The 13,035-nt window shown below is 50.2% G+C and overlaps 6 protein-coding genes across 6 annotated transcripts; 3 read left to right on the top strand and 3 right to left on the bottom strand.

The window, feature by feature from the left end:
• Positions 1–811: 811 nt before the first annotated feature.
• PPTG_15394 (hypothetical protein) lies at positions 812–2,440 on the top strand. Its single transcript, XM_008912455.1, has one exon. The coding sequence runs from the start codon at positions 1,043–1,045 to the stop codon at positions 2,138–2,140; it is 1,098 nt and encodes a 365-aa protein (XP_008910703.1). The 5' UTR covers positions 812–1,042; the 3' UTR covers positions 2,141–2,440.
• A 95-nt stretch (positions 2,441–2,535) lies between these two features.
• On the top strand, positions 2,536–3,364 carry PPTG_15393 (hypothetical protein; the record flags this gene model as incomplete). The annotated part of the gene is made up of 2 exons (XM_008912454.1): positions 2,536–3,043; positions 3,105–3,364. The coding sequence occupies 2 exons, from the start codon at positions 2,536–2,538 to the stop codon at positions 3,362–3,364; spliced, it is 768 nt and encodes a 255-aa protein (XP_008910702.1).
• A 1,125-nt stretch (positions 3,365–4,489) lies between these two features.
• Positions 4,490–4,897, bottom strand: PPTG_15392 (hypothetical protein; the record flags this gene model as incomplete). The annotated part of the gene is made up of 1 exon (XM_008912453.1): positions 4,490–4,897. One exon carries the CDS (start codon positions 4,895–4,897, stop codon positions 4,490–4,492), a length of 408 nt encoding a protein of 135 aa, XP_008910701.1.
• A 1,347-nt stretch (positions 4,898–6,244) lies between these two features.
• On the top strand, positions 6,245–8,579 carry PPTG_23686 (hypothetical protein; the record flags this gene model as incomplete). The annotated part of the gene is made up of 3 exons (XM_008912452.1): positions 6,245–6,638; positions 8,071–8,186; positions 8,259–8,579. The coding sequence occupies 3 exons, from the start codon at positions 6,245–6,247 to the stop codon at positions 8,577–8,579; spliced, it is 831 nt and encodes a 276-aa protein (XP_008910700.1).
• A 394-nt stretch (positions 8,580–8,973) lies between these two features.
• Positions 8,974–9,601, bottom strand: PPTG_15389 (hypothetical protein). Its single transcript, XM_008912451.1, has one exon. The coding sequence runs from the start codon at positions 9,418–9,420 to the stop codon at positions 9,016–9,018; it is 405 nt and encodes a 134-aa protein (XP_008910699.1). The 5' UTR covers positions 9,421–9,601; the 3' UTR covers positions 8,974–9,015.
• A 21-nt stretch (positions 9,602–9,622) lies between these two features.
• On the bottom strand, positions 9,623–11,499 carry PPTG_15388 (methylmalonate-semialdehyde dehydrogenase (acylating)). The gene is made up of 4 exons (XM_008912450.1): positions 11,155–11,499; positions 10,798–11,084; positions 10,671–10,739; positions 9,623–10,614 (listed from the first exon to the last, which is right to left on the bottom strand). The coding sequence occupies exons 1-4, from the start codon at positions 11,432–11,434 to the stop codon at positions 9,733–9,735; spliced, it is 1,518 nt and encodes a 505-aa protein (XP_008910698.1). The 5' UTR covers positions 11,435–11,499; the 3' UTR covers positions 9,623–9,732.
• Between the last annotated feature and the right edge of the window lie 1,536 nt (positions 11,500–13,035).

Here is a 13,035-nt window from a genome sequence, read left to right as displayed (position 1 = left end):
TGTTTGAACTCGGCTGGTCAACTCCCCGGCGATATCGGCAGCGAGACACAGACGGTTTGACCAGTGACGGCCCCACTGTGGACTCCACCTGGTTTTGCCGCTGGGTGCGCGTTACGTTGGAGACCAGCGAAGTTGCAGTTTAGCATCGACTGGAACGCCGTGGACGACTACAGGAAGCCACACTGCCTTAACACGAAAGCCGGGGTTGGTGACACCCCGAATGTTTGAAATTCAAGCAAATTTTGAATGTTTCGATGCGATTAACGAGCTGTACGACGCCGCGAAGGTCAGGCCCCATCTTGAGGAAGCTCGGGCACTTCCTCCAGCTCGGCTCGCGGCCAAACATCCACGTCCTTTCAAGTCGTGAGGAACGCGGCGCTGCTGCCAACGTGCCGACAAGTGGCCAGTGTTACTTACCAGCTCCTGCCCACTCCTTCATCAGACCATTGCAGCTGGGATCAGAGCAGGCCAAAGGATGCAACATGGCAAACAGTGAGTGATAACTTTTTCTTACGACGATGCAAGGGTGGATATTCCGCCCGCCTTGATTTCAGGGCGACAACGAGCTGTTCTAATGACCATTTTCGTGTCGAGACGCGTATCTTTGCTATCACTTCGACAATCGATGAGTGCTACGGGCGTCGCGTCGCTGGCCTTTCACTTGACTTCAGTATGCGGGGGTGAAGACGCCTTTCAACTTCAGGGCTGTCCAAAGGCACTCTATGCAAAAGACCCGACTCGATATTGAAGTGCTCAAACTGAATGCCTTTGCGCGTCTGTGATTGGTCGGCTAAAATACGGTGGGCCAGCTAAATTCGCTGATTGGTCGAGCCTCGACAAGCACATCCCCTTTCATCGCCACACGGTGAAGTCCAGACCAGTCGTCGAGTCGTCAGCTCGTTTCCCTCCGCGTGGTTGTGGGTGGGGCCCTACCGTCCTCGCAGCGCTTCACATTCCAAAGTCCCCACCGCCGATTACACTTCCGCTTGGAGCCGAGTGCGCGCGCGTGCGTGTCTTACTTGAGCCACTAACGTCAGCAGCAATGGCAACAACACACAGCAGCAAACAGAGCAGCAAATATGGGTACACGCTAAATTTCGACTGGAAGCACCCGTGGCCGCGTGCCCCGACGCCCAAGAATGAGGAGGCTCGTCTCGAGGAATTGGCTCGGTACCGCATCCTGGACTCGGAGCCCGACGAGAAGTTCGACAAGCTCTGCCGCATCGCGTGCAAGGAGATGAAGTGCCCCATCGCGGCCGTGAGCTTCATCGACAAGCAGAAGCAGTGGTTCAAGGCCAACAGCGGCCTCACACAGCGCCAGATCCCGCGCGACGTGGCTCTCTGTGCGCATACGATCATGCACGCCAAGCGCGCGCTCGTGGTGGAGGACACGTCGCTGGACGAGCGCTTCCAGCACAACCCGCTGGTCACGCGCGCCTCGGCCGTGCGCTTCTACGCCGGCGTGCCCATTACCACGCCCAACGGGTTTTGCATCGGCTCAGTGTTCGTGTTTGATGTCAAGAGCCACCACAACGTGGACGCCAAGATCCTGCACAAAATTGCCGCCAAGGTGCTCAAATATATGGACGAGAGACTCAAAAACATGGCAGCAGCCAATGGTGGCGCGTTGCCGGAGCCTGCACCGACGTCTCGGTCCAATTCCACACCACCCAAGCGGAAAACGGTGTCCCCCCCTACATCACAGGGTAGTACAGAACAACCCGCGGGGGAGACTGCACTCAGGGAACAACTACCGCCGGCTCCGGTCAAGCCCGAGCCGGTGGCCGAGCCCACGCCCAGCACGGAAGCCACAGCCGCCGAGAGTGGCGCTATCGTCCAGGCAGCACAAGCGGCAGCAGCAACTAGTACCGCCATTGAGGCCCAGGGACAGGGACAGGGAGGACTGGGCAACATGGGCTCCATGCTCATGAACCTACTGGCGCGCACGACAGAGACGCAGCAGCAGCTCGCGGCACAGCAGGGAGTCATGTTCGAGACGCTGGGCGAGCACTCGAACCAGTTGGACTCGCTGGGCCAGTCCATGAGCAACCTGGAGAAGCGCTTCGAGCAGGTGCGACTCAAGAAGGAGCAGCAGCAGCGGAATGCGGCGAACGCAAGTCGCAGACCCAAGCGCGTGTAATCAACTTTTTTGACTCGAGAGACAAGTGAATGAAGCTGCTCGATTAGTCATGGCTCGGAGCTGAGCGAGGGGGGCGAAGCATGCAACTTGCATGGACCGTAAAAGTATCTATACGCCTCCCCGTCCAGTCGCGAAAGTCAGGAAGGCCACTAGTCAACGTGTTGCATTACAAAATATATGTGCTGTGGCATTTTAGTACTCCAAACTCTATGTTGCATGAATGAATGCGTGTTGGTACAAAGATATATTAGATATATTTGGTTCACATTTTTTTTTTCTAACTGAAAACTTGACGTTGCCTTCAACTTGCCACACAGTTTTTTTTTTTAGTGTTTCCATCATTCAGCCAGTCGACAGTGTTTGTTACAGCTCGATTATTGTCGGTATTTTGTTGCATGGCGTCGCCCCAGTTGTTACATGCTGCGATTGCCAACGATGTCGTGCGAGAAGCACCGTACACCCTGTTGTGCATGGTTGTGGCTGTGGAGAAGGCGAATTCCAGTGCAGCCGAGACAATAGGTGATTTATTGGAGATCTACTTGAGTGAAAGTAATGTTACTCCATTGGAGCGTGTAATGCAGGCTGCAGACGAGTATAGTTTACAGAAGAACGCCACGAGAGGTAGAATTAAGCTGAAACGAGAGCGAAAAGCTCAAGATGACGAAGAAGTGTCAATCTCTCGAGCGAGTTTTGTTCAAGTTCAGGCAGATCTTAAGCGGCTACTTTATTCAACGTCACAGATTGAGACTCAAAAGAGACTGGAAGAACAATTGGAGAAGCTGAAACTCGCACAGATCCGTGAATTCACTGGGGTTTTACTGCCCAAGCACTTGCAGATCACGCCGATCGAAGAGGATCCACTCGAGTTCCGTCGCGACATACATGGCGTTGCTCAAATGAGGGGTACGTTTGTCTTGTAGGGTTACGTTCGGAATGCCATGTCAAGCTAAGGGGAATTCTGCAGGACGAAATGTACTTGGAGAACACTACGCTCCGAAGACCGACCCACTCCGCTTTCTCCGTACTCACACAGTGACTGACCTTTTCAAGCACATGAAGCGTGTAGTGCGCGGGGACTTGAGCACGCGTAATAAGAGACGCATCGCTGCTTTGAATGCTAAAGAGAAAGAACGCAAGAAAGAGCTGGAAAGACAAGGGATATTGTCACCAGAGCAACAGCTCGAGGCAAAGTTTGATCAACTGCTCAACGCAAGTGTAGCGTAGGTGCTACCATGGATTGTTGTAGATTCATGGCAACTAGTGTACTGGGGGTATTCATTTTACCCGGTTGCTGACCCAAGTTCACCTACAGCAAAATTAAAATCGAGACCAATGCACCTGACACTACACAGCTCGGCGTTGTGTGTATGAGAGGCTAGCACTTTTTTGTAGTTACATGTAGCGCAATGTTGCTCACTGCAACGAGTTCATTCCAAGGCAGAGAAAGTAAACCGAAATCTATAGCAACATTTTACTACAAATGTCGTTGTAGAAGCGTTCCCCTTGAAGTCGCACTGGCGACTTGATACAGTGGGTGGATAGCACTATTCTCCAGTGGCTTGGGACGTTAGCAACTGGCAAACAGAACATCCTGAGTTTTGGGTTCTTCGCATTGTTGTAGGTGGTATTATTTGACAGGCAATGAAAGCAGATTTTTTCTATCGCAATCAAAAATGTGATACATAATGTCAAAGATCACTGAAACTGGCGGTATTTTACAAATGAGAGAACTATATGTAGTCGAGAATCTCCCTCATGATAAAATGTTGTAACTTGTCCAGTCCAAGTTTCAGCTGGTAACTCGCTTATTCATTCTTTTGAATTCTGCCTTTTATGTCGACTAAAGTGTAGTGTCGAGCATATCGTTACGCATTGCTACATTGAGCTAATTTGGAGGAATTGCTCGACGATAGCCCTGGGCAATAATTATGCTTCGCTTCCAGAGTAATATGTTACACGGGTAACTCCGCATCTACTGCGTAAGAGTTGCTGCGTTTTACCTCTGTGAGCTCTTGTGTACTCATTTTGTTTTCAGAAATACCCTCGTACACGGGCTGCAAGAATACTATGTAAGCATTAATCCTTGACAGATCTATGCCGATGTCCGAGTATTTAAGGATTCACGTTGACACCACAAGAGTATTACCTAATGTCAAGGGAGGAAAACACTCTCGATCTTCGGATTGATTAATGGCTTCAACTTGTATCAAGATGCAGCTAGATGGTAAAGATAATGAATGGCCGCTGTACGAATCGTGTACTTCAGTCTTGACGCCGTGGCCAGCTTGGCCAGCACATCCGTTGCTGTCGTGACCGCTGCCGACCCGTGTCTGTCAGCTCACCGGTGGCTTACCATCCCCAACCACCCCAGCCACCGCAGCCACCCCACGGGCCTCCCCATCCGAATCCGCCGCCCCACCATTCTTTCTTCTTCTTGTCATCGGCGTCGACGTTGGCGTTGGCGTGTTCCTTTTCGGCAGCGTCAGCCGGCGGATTGGCAACAGCGAGTTGCGCGTTATGCTCATCAACAGCAGCAGGTTCAGCCACGGCGAGTGCTCTGAGAGCAGGCTGGTAGTCGTTGGCGGATGCGACGCCCGTGACAGCGACAAATGTGGTGACGGCGAGAGTAGAGAACTTCATGACGATCAATTGGCGGTCGACGGTCTGGCTGGTACTTGCTGATTCGTTGGTGCGGATGAAGGCAAGTTGGTTTGTGAGACTCGGGCAGCGGCCGGCGATGGTGGTGTCTCGTTTCATCAAGAAAGCAACAGTCTCCGGTTTTTCTGGTTGTTGGTGTGGATATGAGTGCCGACATTTCCGCGCTGGTCTGGATTGATGATGATGGATGTAGTAGTAAGTTTTGTGGTGGTCCCTGCTAGACGGTGGCTACGATGAGTACTTGTAGTCAGATGGAGATGGCCATCATTTGGTCAAACGTTTTCCGCTCTATTCGAGCTATGCTGTTACCCGTTAAGAGAACTCTCGTGTGTTTCTTGAGTTATAATTTTTATAACAATTGGCTAGTATTTGCTTCAATAAGGAGTTGTTGATTTTGACTTCCGTTGCAATTGACACGGCCTTCTTAAGCCGTCGTATTACCTAATCACGGCAAACACTGTCCTCTTCGCCCGGAGGATATCTTCCCTTCACCGTTCAATTCAGAAAATGCGTCTTGAAATGGACACTACATGTAAATGAGGTTTGATAAGAGACCGATTTGCGCATTCGTCACCACCCAGCCTTTCGGATAATCGGATTTATTAATAAAAGCTGGTACTTCAATACTTTTTGTGTTAAGCAATCCGCTCAATTCAAATGTAGTCACTTTGTTGTTGAAACGAGTGGAAGCGATGCCATGGTATCTCCAAAGACTATTTGAGATCATTGTTGGTCAAAGGGTTATTGGATCTATTGACACGGATGAAGTGACACCATTACTACTGCCACCTTGTTTAGAAATTCAAAACTTTTATTAGAACAGCGTAATGCTGCTCGTTCTGGTCAAGTCGGGCGATACACTCTAAAACGAGGTCCGTATATTGGCCAAGGTTTCTAGCATGTACTTCGATTTACGCTTTGTTTTGATTTTCAATGGATCCAGCCTATCACTTGAACATGATATACACTGTCCTCTTCACCTGGAGGATTTTTTTCGTTCTCGTTTCAACTCAGAAAACGCGTCTATGAGTGGATACCAGAGGTCATTAATGAATGACAAGGGATCCATTTTGCTCATGCTCACACCCCCAGCCTTTCAGATAAACTGATTTTAAGGCAGTCCTCCCTTTTTCAAGCTAAGTTACGAAGCCTGCACCCTTGTGTTAAGCAAATCCGCACAAACAGAAAAATGTAAAAATCATTAAACTGTAATTTTCTGTTAAGCATTTGTTGTGTGAGGTACAACATATTCGAGCGTGCGGGAAACGTTTGACCAAATGATGGCCATCTCCATCTGACTACAAGTACTCATCGTAGCCACCGTCTAGCAGGGACCACCACAAAACTTACTACTACATCCATCATCATCAATCCAGACCAGCGCGGAAATGTCGGCACTCATATCCACACCAACAACCAGAAAAACCGGAGACTGTTGCTTTCTTGATGAAACGAGACACCACCATCGCCGGCCGCTGCCCGAGTCTCACAAACCAACTTGCCTTCATCCGCACCAACGAATCAGCAAGTACCAGCCAGACCGTCGACCGCCAATTGATCGTCATGAAGTTCTCTACTCTCGCCGTCACCACATTTGTCGCTGTCACGGGCGTCGCATCCGCCAACGACTACCAGCCTGCTCTCAGAGCACTCGCCGTGGCTGAACCTGCTGCTGTTGATGAGCATAACGCGCAACTCGCTGTTGCCAATCCGCCGGCTGACGCTGCCGAAAAGGAACACGCCAACGCCAACGTCGACGCCGATGACAAGAAGAAGAAAGAATGGTGGGGCGGCGGATTCGGATGGGGAGGCCCGTGGGGTGGCTGCGGTGGCTGGGGTGGTTGGGGATGGTAAGCCACCGGTGAGCTGACAGACACGGGTCGGCAGCGGTCACGACAGCAACGGATGTGCTGGCCAAGCTGGCCACGGCGTCAAGACTGAAGTACACGATTCGTACAGCGGTCATTCATTATCTTTACCATCTAGCTGCATCTTGATACAAGTTGAAGCCATTAATCAATCCGAAGATCGAGAGTGTTTTCCTCCCTTGACATTAGGTAATACTCTTGTGGTGTCAACGTGAATCCTTAAATACTCGGACATCGGCATAGATCTGTCAAGGATTAATGCTTACATAGTATTCTTGCAGCCCGTGTACGAGGGTATTTCTGAAAACAAAATGAGTACACAAGAGCTCACAGAGGTAAAACGCAGCAACTCTTACGCAGTAGATGCGGAGTTACCCGTGTAACAGCAATGCGTAACGATATGCTCGACACTACACTTTAGTCGACATAAAGCAGAATTAAAAAAAAATGAAAAAGCGAGTTACCAGCTGAAACTTGGACTGGACAAGTTTCAGCATTTTGCAAGATGAGAGAGAATGTCTACTGAAATCTGTTTTAGCTAATGATAACACCGTACCTAGTCGCCAGTGCGGCTTCAATGGAAACATTTCTACAATGATAATAAACTGGTTCAAGTGTTGCTATAGAGTGCTAGAATCAGGTAAATTTCGGTTTACTTTGGAAGGAACTCGTTGCAAAGAGCTTTATAGCAGTACATGTAAAAAGTGTTAAACACTCATACAGACAACACCGAGCCGTGTATTGTCAGATGACTTGGTGTCGCTAATCACTTTTTAATCCAACAAGCGATAATTCCATCAGTGTCGTCATCCAAAAAAAAAAAAAACGTAGTGTCCGTCCCATCCACACCCGTGATTAGGAAACTCGCAGACTGAACACAGTGGTGCTCGATGCAACTCGACCGCACCGTCGGCGCCGCTCTGACAAACATGCCAACTTGATACCACCACCCCTGGCATTTAGATCATTGGAATACAGAGCTGAGCGGTAACGTACCCCTTGGCACTTTTACCACTCCCGTGTTTTCGCGTTACTTTCTTAAAACTGTACGTACAATCGCCAGTGCTTCACACTCTAGCTTGGCACTTATTTGGGGGCTTGTCACGCTCGCATCTTGCCCAACATAGTTTGGACTCTTGTCATGAGCGTCACTTGAATTGTCATAGATCGGCCAGTGTGTGTGTATACAATTTGTCCTTTAACGTTGAAGGCACTGTAGTACCTCAGTTGAGTGCCCTCCGCGATGTCTTCAACACACAAATATGTGTCGTACACAATGTCATTTTGGTTGGCCAGTAACCCGCGCTGGTAACCAGCCAATCAACGCGTTTCCTCCCAACATCCCCTCATTTCAATTCTTTCAAAAACCACCATATGCGGTCTTTTCAAGCTACAATTTTCTAGTCAAACAAGGTTTACAAGCTCGCAGCCAACTATTCAAACTGCATTTCAAGCTGCGACCGCCCACCACCACCAGGTCTCACTTTCTGCTGACTGCTCTGCTTGGAACATCGTTTCGGGTGCGTTGCCGTACCAACTTTTGTCATTGGCTCTCCATGCCATGCTGACCTCCTCTTGTGTTGTAACTCTAGCATCTGAGCATCCAGGAGGGAATAATGCAGCTCTTTGTGGAGACCCTGTCGGGCTCCCCGCTCACGCTCAGCGTGGCGGCGGACGCCTCGGTGGCGTCGGTTAAGCAGGCCGTTGAGGACGTGGAGTACATCCAGAACTTCCGTCTGGTCTGCGCCGGCAAGAAGCTGACGAGCGGCTCGCTCGCTGACTACGCCGTCGGCGAGTGCGACACGCTCAAGATGCTGCTGTCTGTGAACGGTGGTATGCGTGCCAAGTGGCGCAAGAAACGTATGCGCCGCCTTCGCCGCAAGCGCCGAAAAATGCGCCAGCGCGCCAGATAAGCGTCGCGCCACAGACTGTCGGTGACTTGTAGTGTGGCTGGAGGAGATTTTCTACACTAGCGACACAACGTGACGGACAAGCTGTAGCAACGTGCTTTTTCCGGGTGGCCCGTGCACCAGATCAACAGCAGCAACAGCAGTTTTTTCTCGGACCCTTCCTCTGTATTCGCAAAACGACCACGTCGGGTTAAACTGAAATGGAAGCAAAGCGCATCCGGTTAGGATTGATGATGAGGAAAACAGATTTGTACTTGTGTCTATTTTTTATTATGTGGTGTTTTGGTGGCTAATGACGTAGGTCGTATATGCTACAAGAGTGGTCGTCTGGGTAGTAACTAGTACTCGTAAACGGATAATGTAGAGTGACGCATCGATACTGTGAGGTTGAATGAAACATGAAGACCATCACACCGGCAAACTTCAACATGTCATTCTGTCAGAGTGTCTTCGCAGCCTTGGACATGCAGGCTGCCGCTGGGTCGCCTTCGGTATCGTTGTCGATAACAAAGAGGTTAAGGTCTGACTCACTTGACTGGTAGGGCGCAGGCATCGAGTTCGCTCGTGTCAGCAAACGCTCTGACTGCGTCGACGATATCTCGATCATGGAACGACGTCGATCACGCGCGTAGAGCTTCTTGGCGTGCGTAGACACAGCTTTTAGACAGGACGACAGAGACGTGAAGCACGAGCTCAAAGCGAGCTCCACGCTTGTGCTTCGTCGACGCAGCTTGACGTGCTCGTCCCAGTCAACTTCATCGAGATATTCCGCCAGAATGGATGAACTCTTGTGAAGCTCGTGGTGCTCCTGGAAACCGAAAGCCAACGAGAGCTTAGGCGCCATGGTTTGAACGCGGCAAAACTGAAAGTGATCGTCTCATTCTAAGACCCGAGCTGCAAGAGCGCACCTCATTTTTAAGTGAGCACGGCCAATAGGAAGCTTGTAGAGCTCTCCTTCTCTTTACAGCACATGTACGGTGGATCGCTTACGGTTTCTGTCGCCAGCCTCCAATACGCGTCGTACAATTACTATAGAATAAGAAATAAATCAGTATTATAAAAAAAACAATTGCATTTGACGTGATGAAACAGCATCACTACGTTGACATGTTAGCGGAATAATACCAAGCTTTGTCGTTGTTTAAAACAACTGCGCTTAGAGCTGTCCACTGAAGTTGGCTGTGTCACCCGGGTTGATGGCCGTGCTCCACTTGCTGGTGATTTTACGTCTCGTGGAGAAGAACTCGACACAGCCATCCCCAGTAATGTCCATGTCTCCGAACTTGCTCTTCGTGCCGTACATTCCACCGAAGCTGAAAGGCTCACGTGGAACGGGGATACCGATGTTGATCCCAATCATACCAGCGCGGAAACGCGACTGGAAATACTCGGCATACGCTCCATTCGACGTGTAAATGGCCGCTGCGTTGCCATAATCGTTGCCATTCTCGATCTGCAGAGCCTCGTCGAACGAGTTCACGCGATACACTGACAGTACTGGACCAAAGATCTCGTCTTTCATCGCAGCGTCCTTCGGATTCGAGTGTAGCAACACAGTGGGGCCGACCCAGAAGCCCTGGGACTCTTTAGACCATGATCGACCATCCACCAACACCTTGACACCAGCAGCTTCGGCTTCGTTGATGTATTTGAGTACACGCGTCTTCGATCCTTCATCAATCAGGGCTCCAACCTGGCCAGCTTCGGTGCCTCGAGTCAATTCCTTCGACTTCTCGACGACCTTGTCAAGTAGAGATGAGCAATCTCCCACTAGAAGGAGAACCGATGCAGCCATGCAACGCTGTCCAGCACAGCCAGCATAGGACGCCAGAATATCCTTGGAAGCCACCTCGATATCGGCGTCTGGAAGAGCTACAAGATGGTTCTTCGCTCCACCCAGAGCAAGCACACGCTTGTCCAGTGCTCGGCATCGACGAGCTACTAGCTGAGCCACGCGACTGGATCCAACAAATGTGACAGCAGCAATACCGGGATGGTCACACAAACTGTTGACTGGATCCACGGTTCCGTTGATAATCTAAAAAAAAAGTTAGAGCTTTTAGATTAAAAAAATGTTTAGTAAGTGAATTTTACCTGGAAGACACCCTTGGGAACTCCTGCTTCGAGCAGCAACTCAGCAACACGTGACATTGTCAACGGAACCTGCATGCAAAAACATACTTAGTACTTTAAATATTAAAAAAGAATCTTGCTCTTATACCTTCTCGGATGGCTTCAGGATGACACAATTCCCCATGGTCAACGCAATAGGAATGGTCCACATGGGCACCATAATGGGGAAGTTGAATGGCACAATACACGCCACAACTCCCAGTGGATCGCGCACTTCTTGGCATGTGATGCCTCGTGACACTTGCAGGGTGCGTCCTTGCACTAATTGTGGGAGACTGCATGCGTACTCGACCGTCTCGTTGCCTTTCAAGACGCTGGCGAGCGCCTCTGTGCGGTTCTTACCGTTCTCCTTCACCACAATGTCTGCCAGTTCATCTATACAGCAAAAATTCCCTCTTAGATCCCTCTAACAAACCTCTAACAGCGATGTAACGCTGTCTAGTACCTTGGTGCTGCATCATGAGCGCGTGGAATTTGAGCATGATGGCTGCACGGGCCTTGACAGTCAGCTGACGCCACTCTTTGAAGGCTTCTTGGCCCTTGGCCACCGCCAGCTTCACGTCTTCATCAGTTGATAGCGCACATTTGCCGATCACCCGACCGGTCGACGGACTGATGACGTTGAGGTATTTGTCGCCCGACGGAGGCACAAACTCGCCGTTGATCAGGTTATGCGCCGTCAGAGGGCCCGACACTTTCTGCTTCTTGCTGGGAGACTCGGACATGGGGGATTCGGAGCTTCTCGATCAATTCGGTTTTGGTGAATGATAAGATCTGGTTTTTACTAACTTCAACTGGATAATAAGTGATGTGGGACACATAACAATGGCAAACAACGCGTAGGCGAGAATAGCTAAACTTGTCCGAATCTGATAGTTAAGGACTATCGGTCTTTGTTCACGAAGCCTAAACGTAGATTTATCAAATCTTAAAGAGGAAGTACCTAGAAAATAGCTAGCACATAGTTTGTTTTTGTGGGATCCGTTCATTACTGCAATTTTTCTTTTCAGCTTGACCCGGTTTTACCCTTACAGATTGTATCGCACCGCAAGCCGTTGAAGCCTACGAAGCAAACATTGACACTCAAAGATAATACACTCTGCGACACAATTGAACGTTTTGGTCCGTAACAACGTCAATATTTCGAGTTAGCAAGTGCTGTTTGGATATGTGCTTGCTGTGCTTAGCAACACTACGCGGTTTGTGCTAACGAGCGCAACTTCGCAACCTGCGAGGTACCTCCCATACAACTTTCTACTTTTACCTTCGCGACACATTAAATCGCTCGCTGTCTACATACAAAAGTCTAGTATAAAAGAATGTAGGTCTCATCTAAAATCGATGGCACAGAGCCACAATGCGAGAACTGAGCGAGCAGAGAATTCATTCTCCAAAAATGCCGCCCAAGGCCATGAAGAAGCCCCCCTCCAAGAAAAAACCGTCGTCGAAGAAGAAGCCCCAGCCAAGAAGAAGCCCCGCTTAACTGACAGAGAGCGGGGCAAGATTGAGGGGCTTCACGAGGCCGGTTTCAGCGGCCGGGCCATCGCCAAGAAGACGAGCCGCTGCGCGCAGACTGTGCGGCGCGTAGTGGCTTCGGGGCAGGCTCTCCGTGAAGTTCGTAGTGGCGCGAAGATTCCTGGTCGTGCTCCCGCCCTCTCTGAACGCGAGACTCGCCGCCTCGTCCGTGCTGCTGCCAAGGGGGAACTCTCTGCTGCCAAGATCAAGGAAGAGTTGGGCCTTCCTGTCACGGTACGCACCATTCAGCGCACCCTCGCTAGGGTAGACTGGTTGGTGTATACCAAAATGGTCAACACGCTGCCTCTGAAGGCCGAAGACATGCTGGCGCGCAAGGCTTGGGCGGGGGCCATGCTGCTACAGAAAGACGCCGGGGCTATCTGGGAGTCCATCATCTTCTCCTATGGGAAGAAGTGGAACCTGGACGGCCCCGACGGCTTCCAGTATTACTGGTGAGATGTCCGCTAGCCACCACGCTGCACTAAACGGCGTCAGGCTGGTGGCGGCTCGATTATGGTGTGGGCTGCTTTTAGCGCCCGTGGCAAGTATTCACTTGTCGTGCTGACGGGGAGGCAGAACTCAGACGATTACGTCCACACTGTGTCTGAGTATCTCCTCCCCTTTGCACACCTAAACTACGGCATAGATTTTATCTACCAACAAGATAACGCTAGTATCCATGTCTCTCATCGCTCGAAGGAGTTTTTTTTGAAGAGCAGGGCATAGCTGTTCTAGATTGGCCATCAAAATCGCCCGACCTCAATCCTATTGAAAACTTGTGGGCTTTTATAAGTAGGAAAGTCTATGGAAA

The sequence above is a fragment of the Phytophthora parasitica genome, assembly GCF_000247585.1.
Source record: "Phytophthora parasitica INRA-310 unplaced genomic scaffold supercont2.47, whole genome shotgun sequence".
In the NCBI taxonomy this organism is placed as follows: Eukaryota; Oomycota; class Peronosporomycetes; order Peronosporales; family Peronosporaceae; genus Phytophthora; species Phytophthora nicotianae.
Note: the sequence above shows the minus strand (reverse complement) of the source record. Positions and strands in the feature narration are given on the sequence as shown.

What these genes read in the sequence shown, in the direction of transcription:
- PPTG_15394 (XM_008912455.1), top strand. Translation starts at nt 1,043, where the DNA reads ATGGCAACAACACACAGCAGCAAACAGAGCAGCAAATATGGGTACACG.
- PPTG_15389 (XM_008912451.1), bottom strand. Translation starts at nt 9,420, where the DNA reads ATGGCGCCTAAGCTCTCGTTGGCTTTCGGTTTCCAGGAGCACCACGAG.
- PPTG_15388 (XM_008912450.1), bottom strand. Translation starts at nt 11,434, where the DNA reads ATGTCCGAGTCTCCCAGCAAGAAGCAGAAAGTGTCGGGCCCTCTGACG. An exon ending in GCTCATGATGCAGCACCAAG is followed by an intron (nt 11,085 to 11,154) that starts GTACTAGACAGC and finishes TTTGCTGTATAG; the next exon opens with ATGAACTGGCAGACATTGTG. An exon ending in TCCTGAAGCCATCCGAGAAG is followed by an intron (nt 10,740 to 10,797) that starts GTATAAGAGCAA and finishes TTTTGCATGCAG; the next exon opens with GTTCCGTTGACAATGTCACG.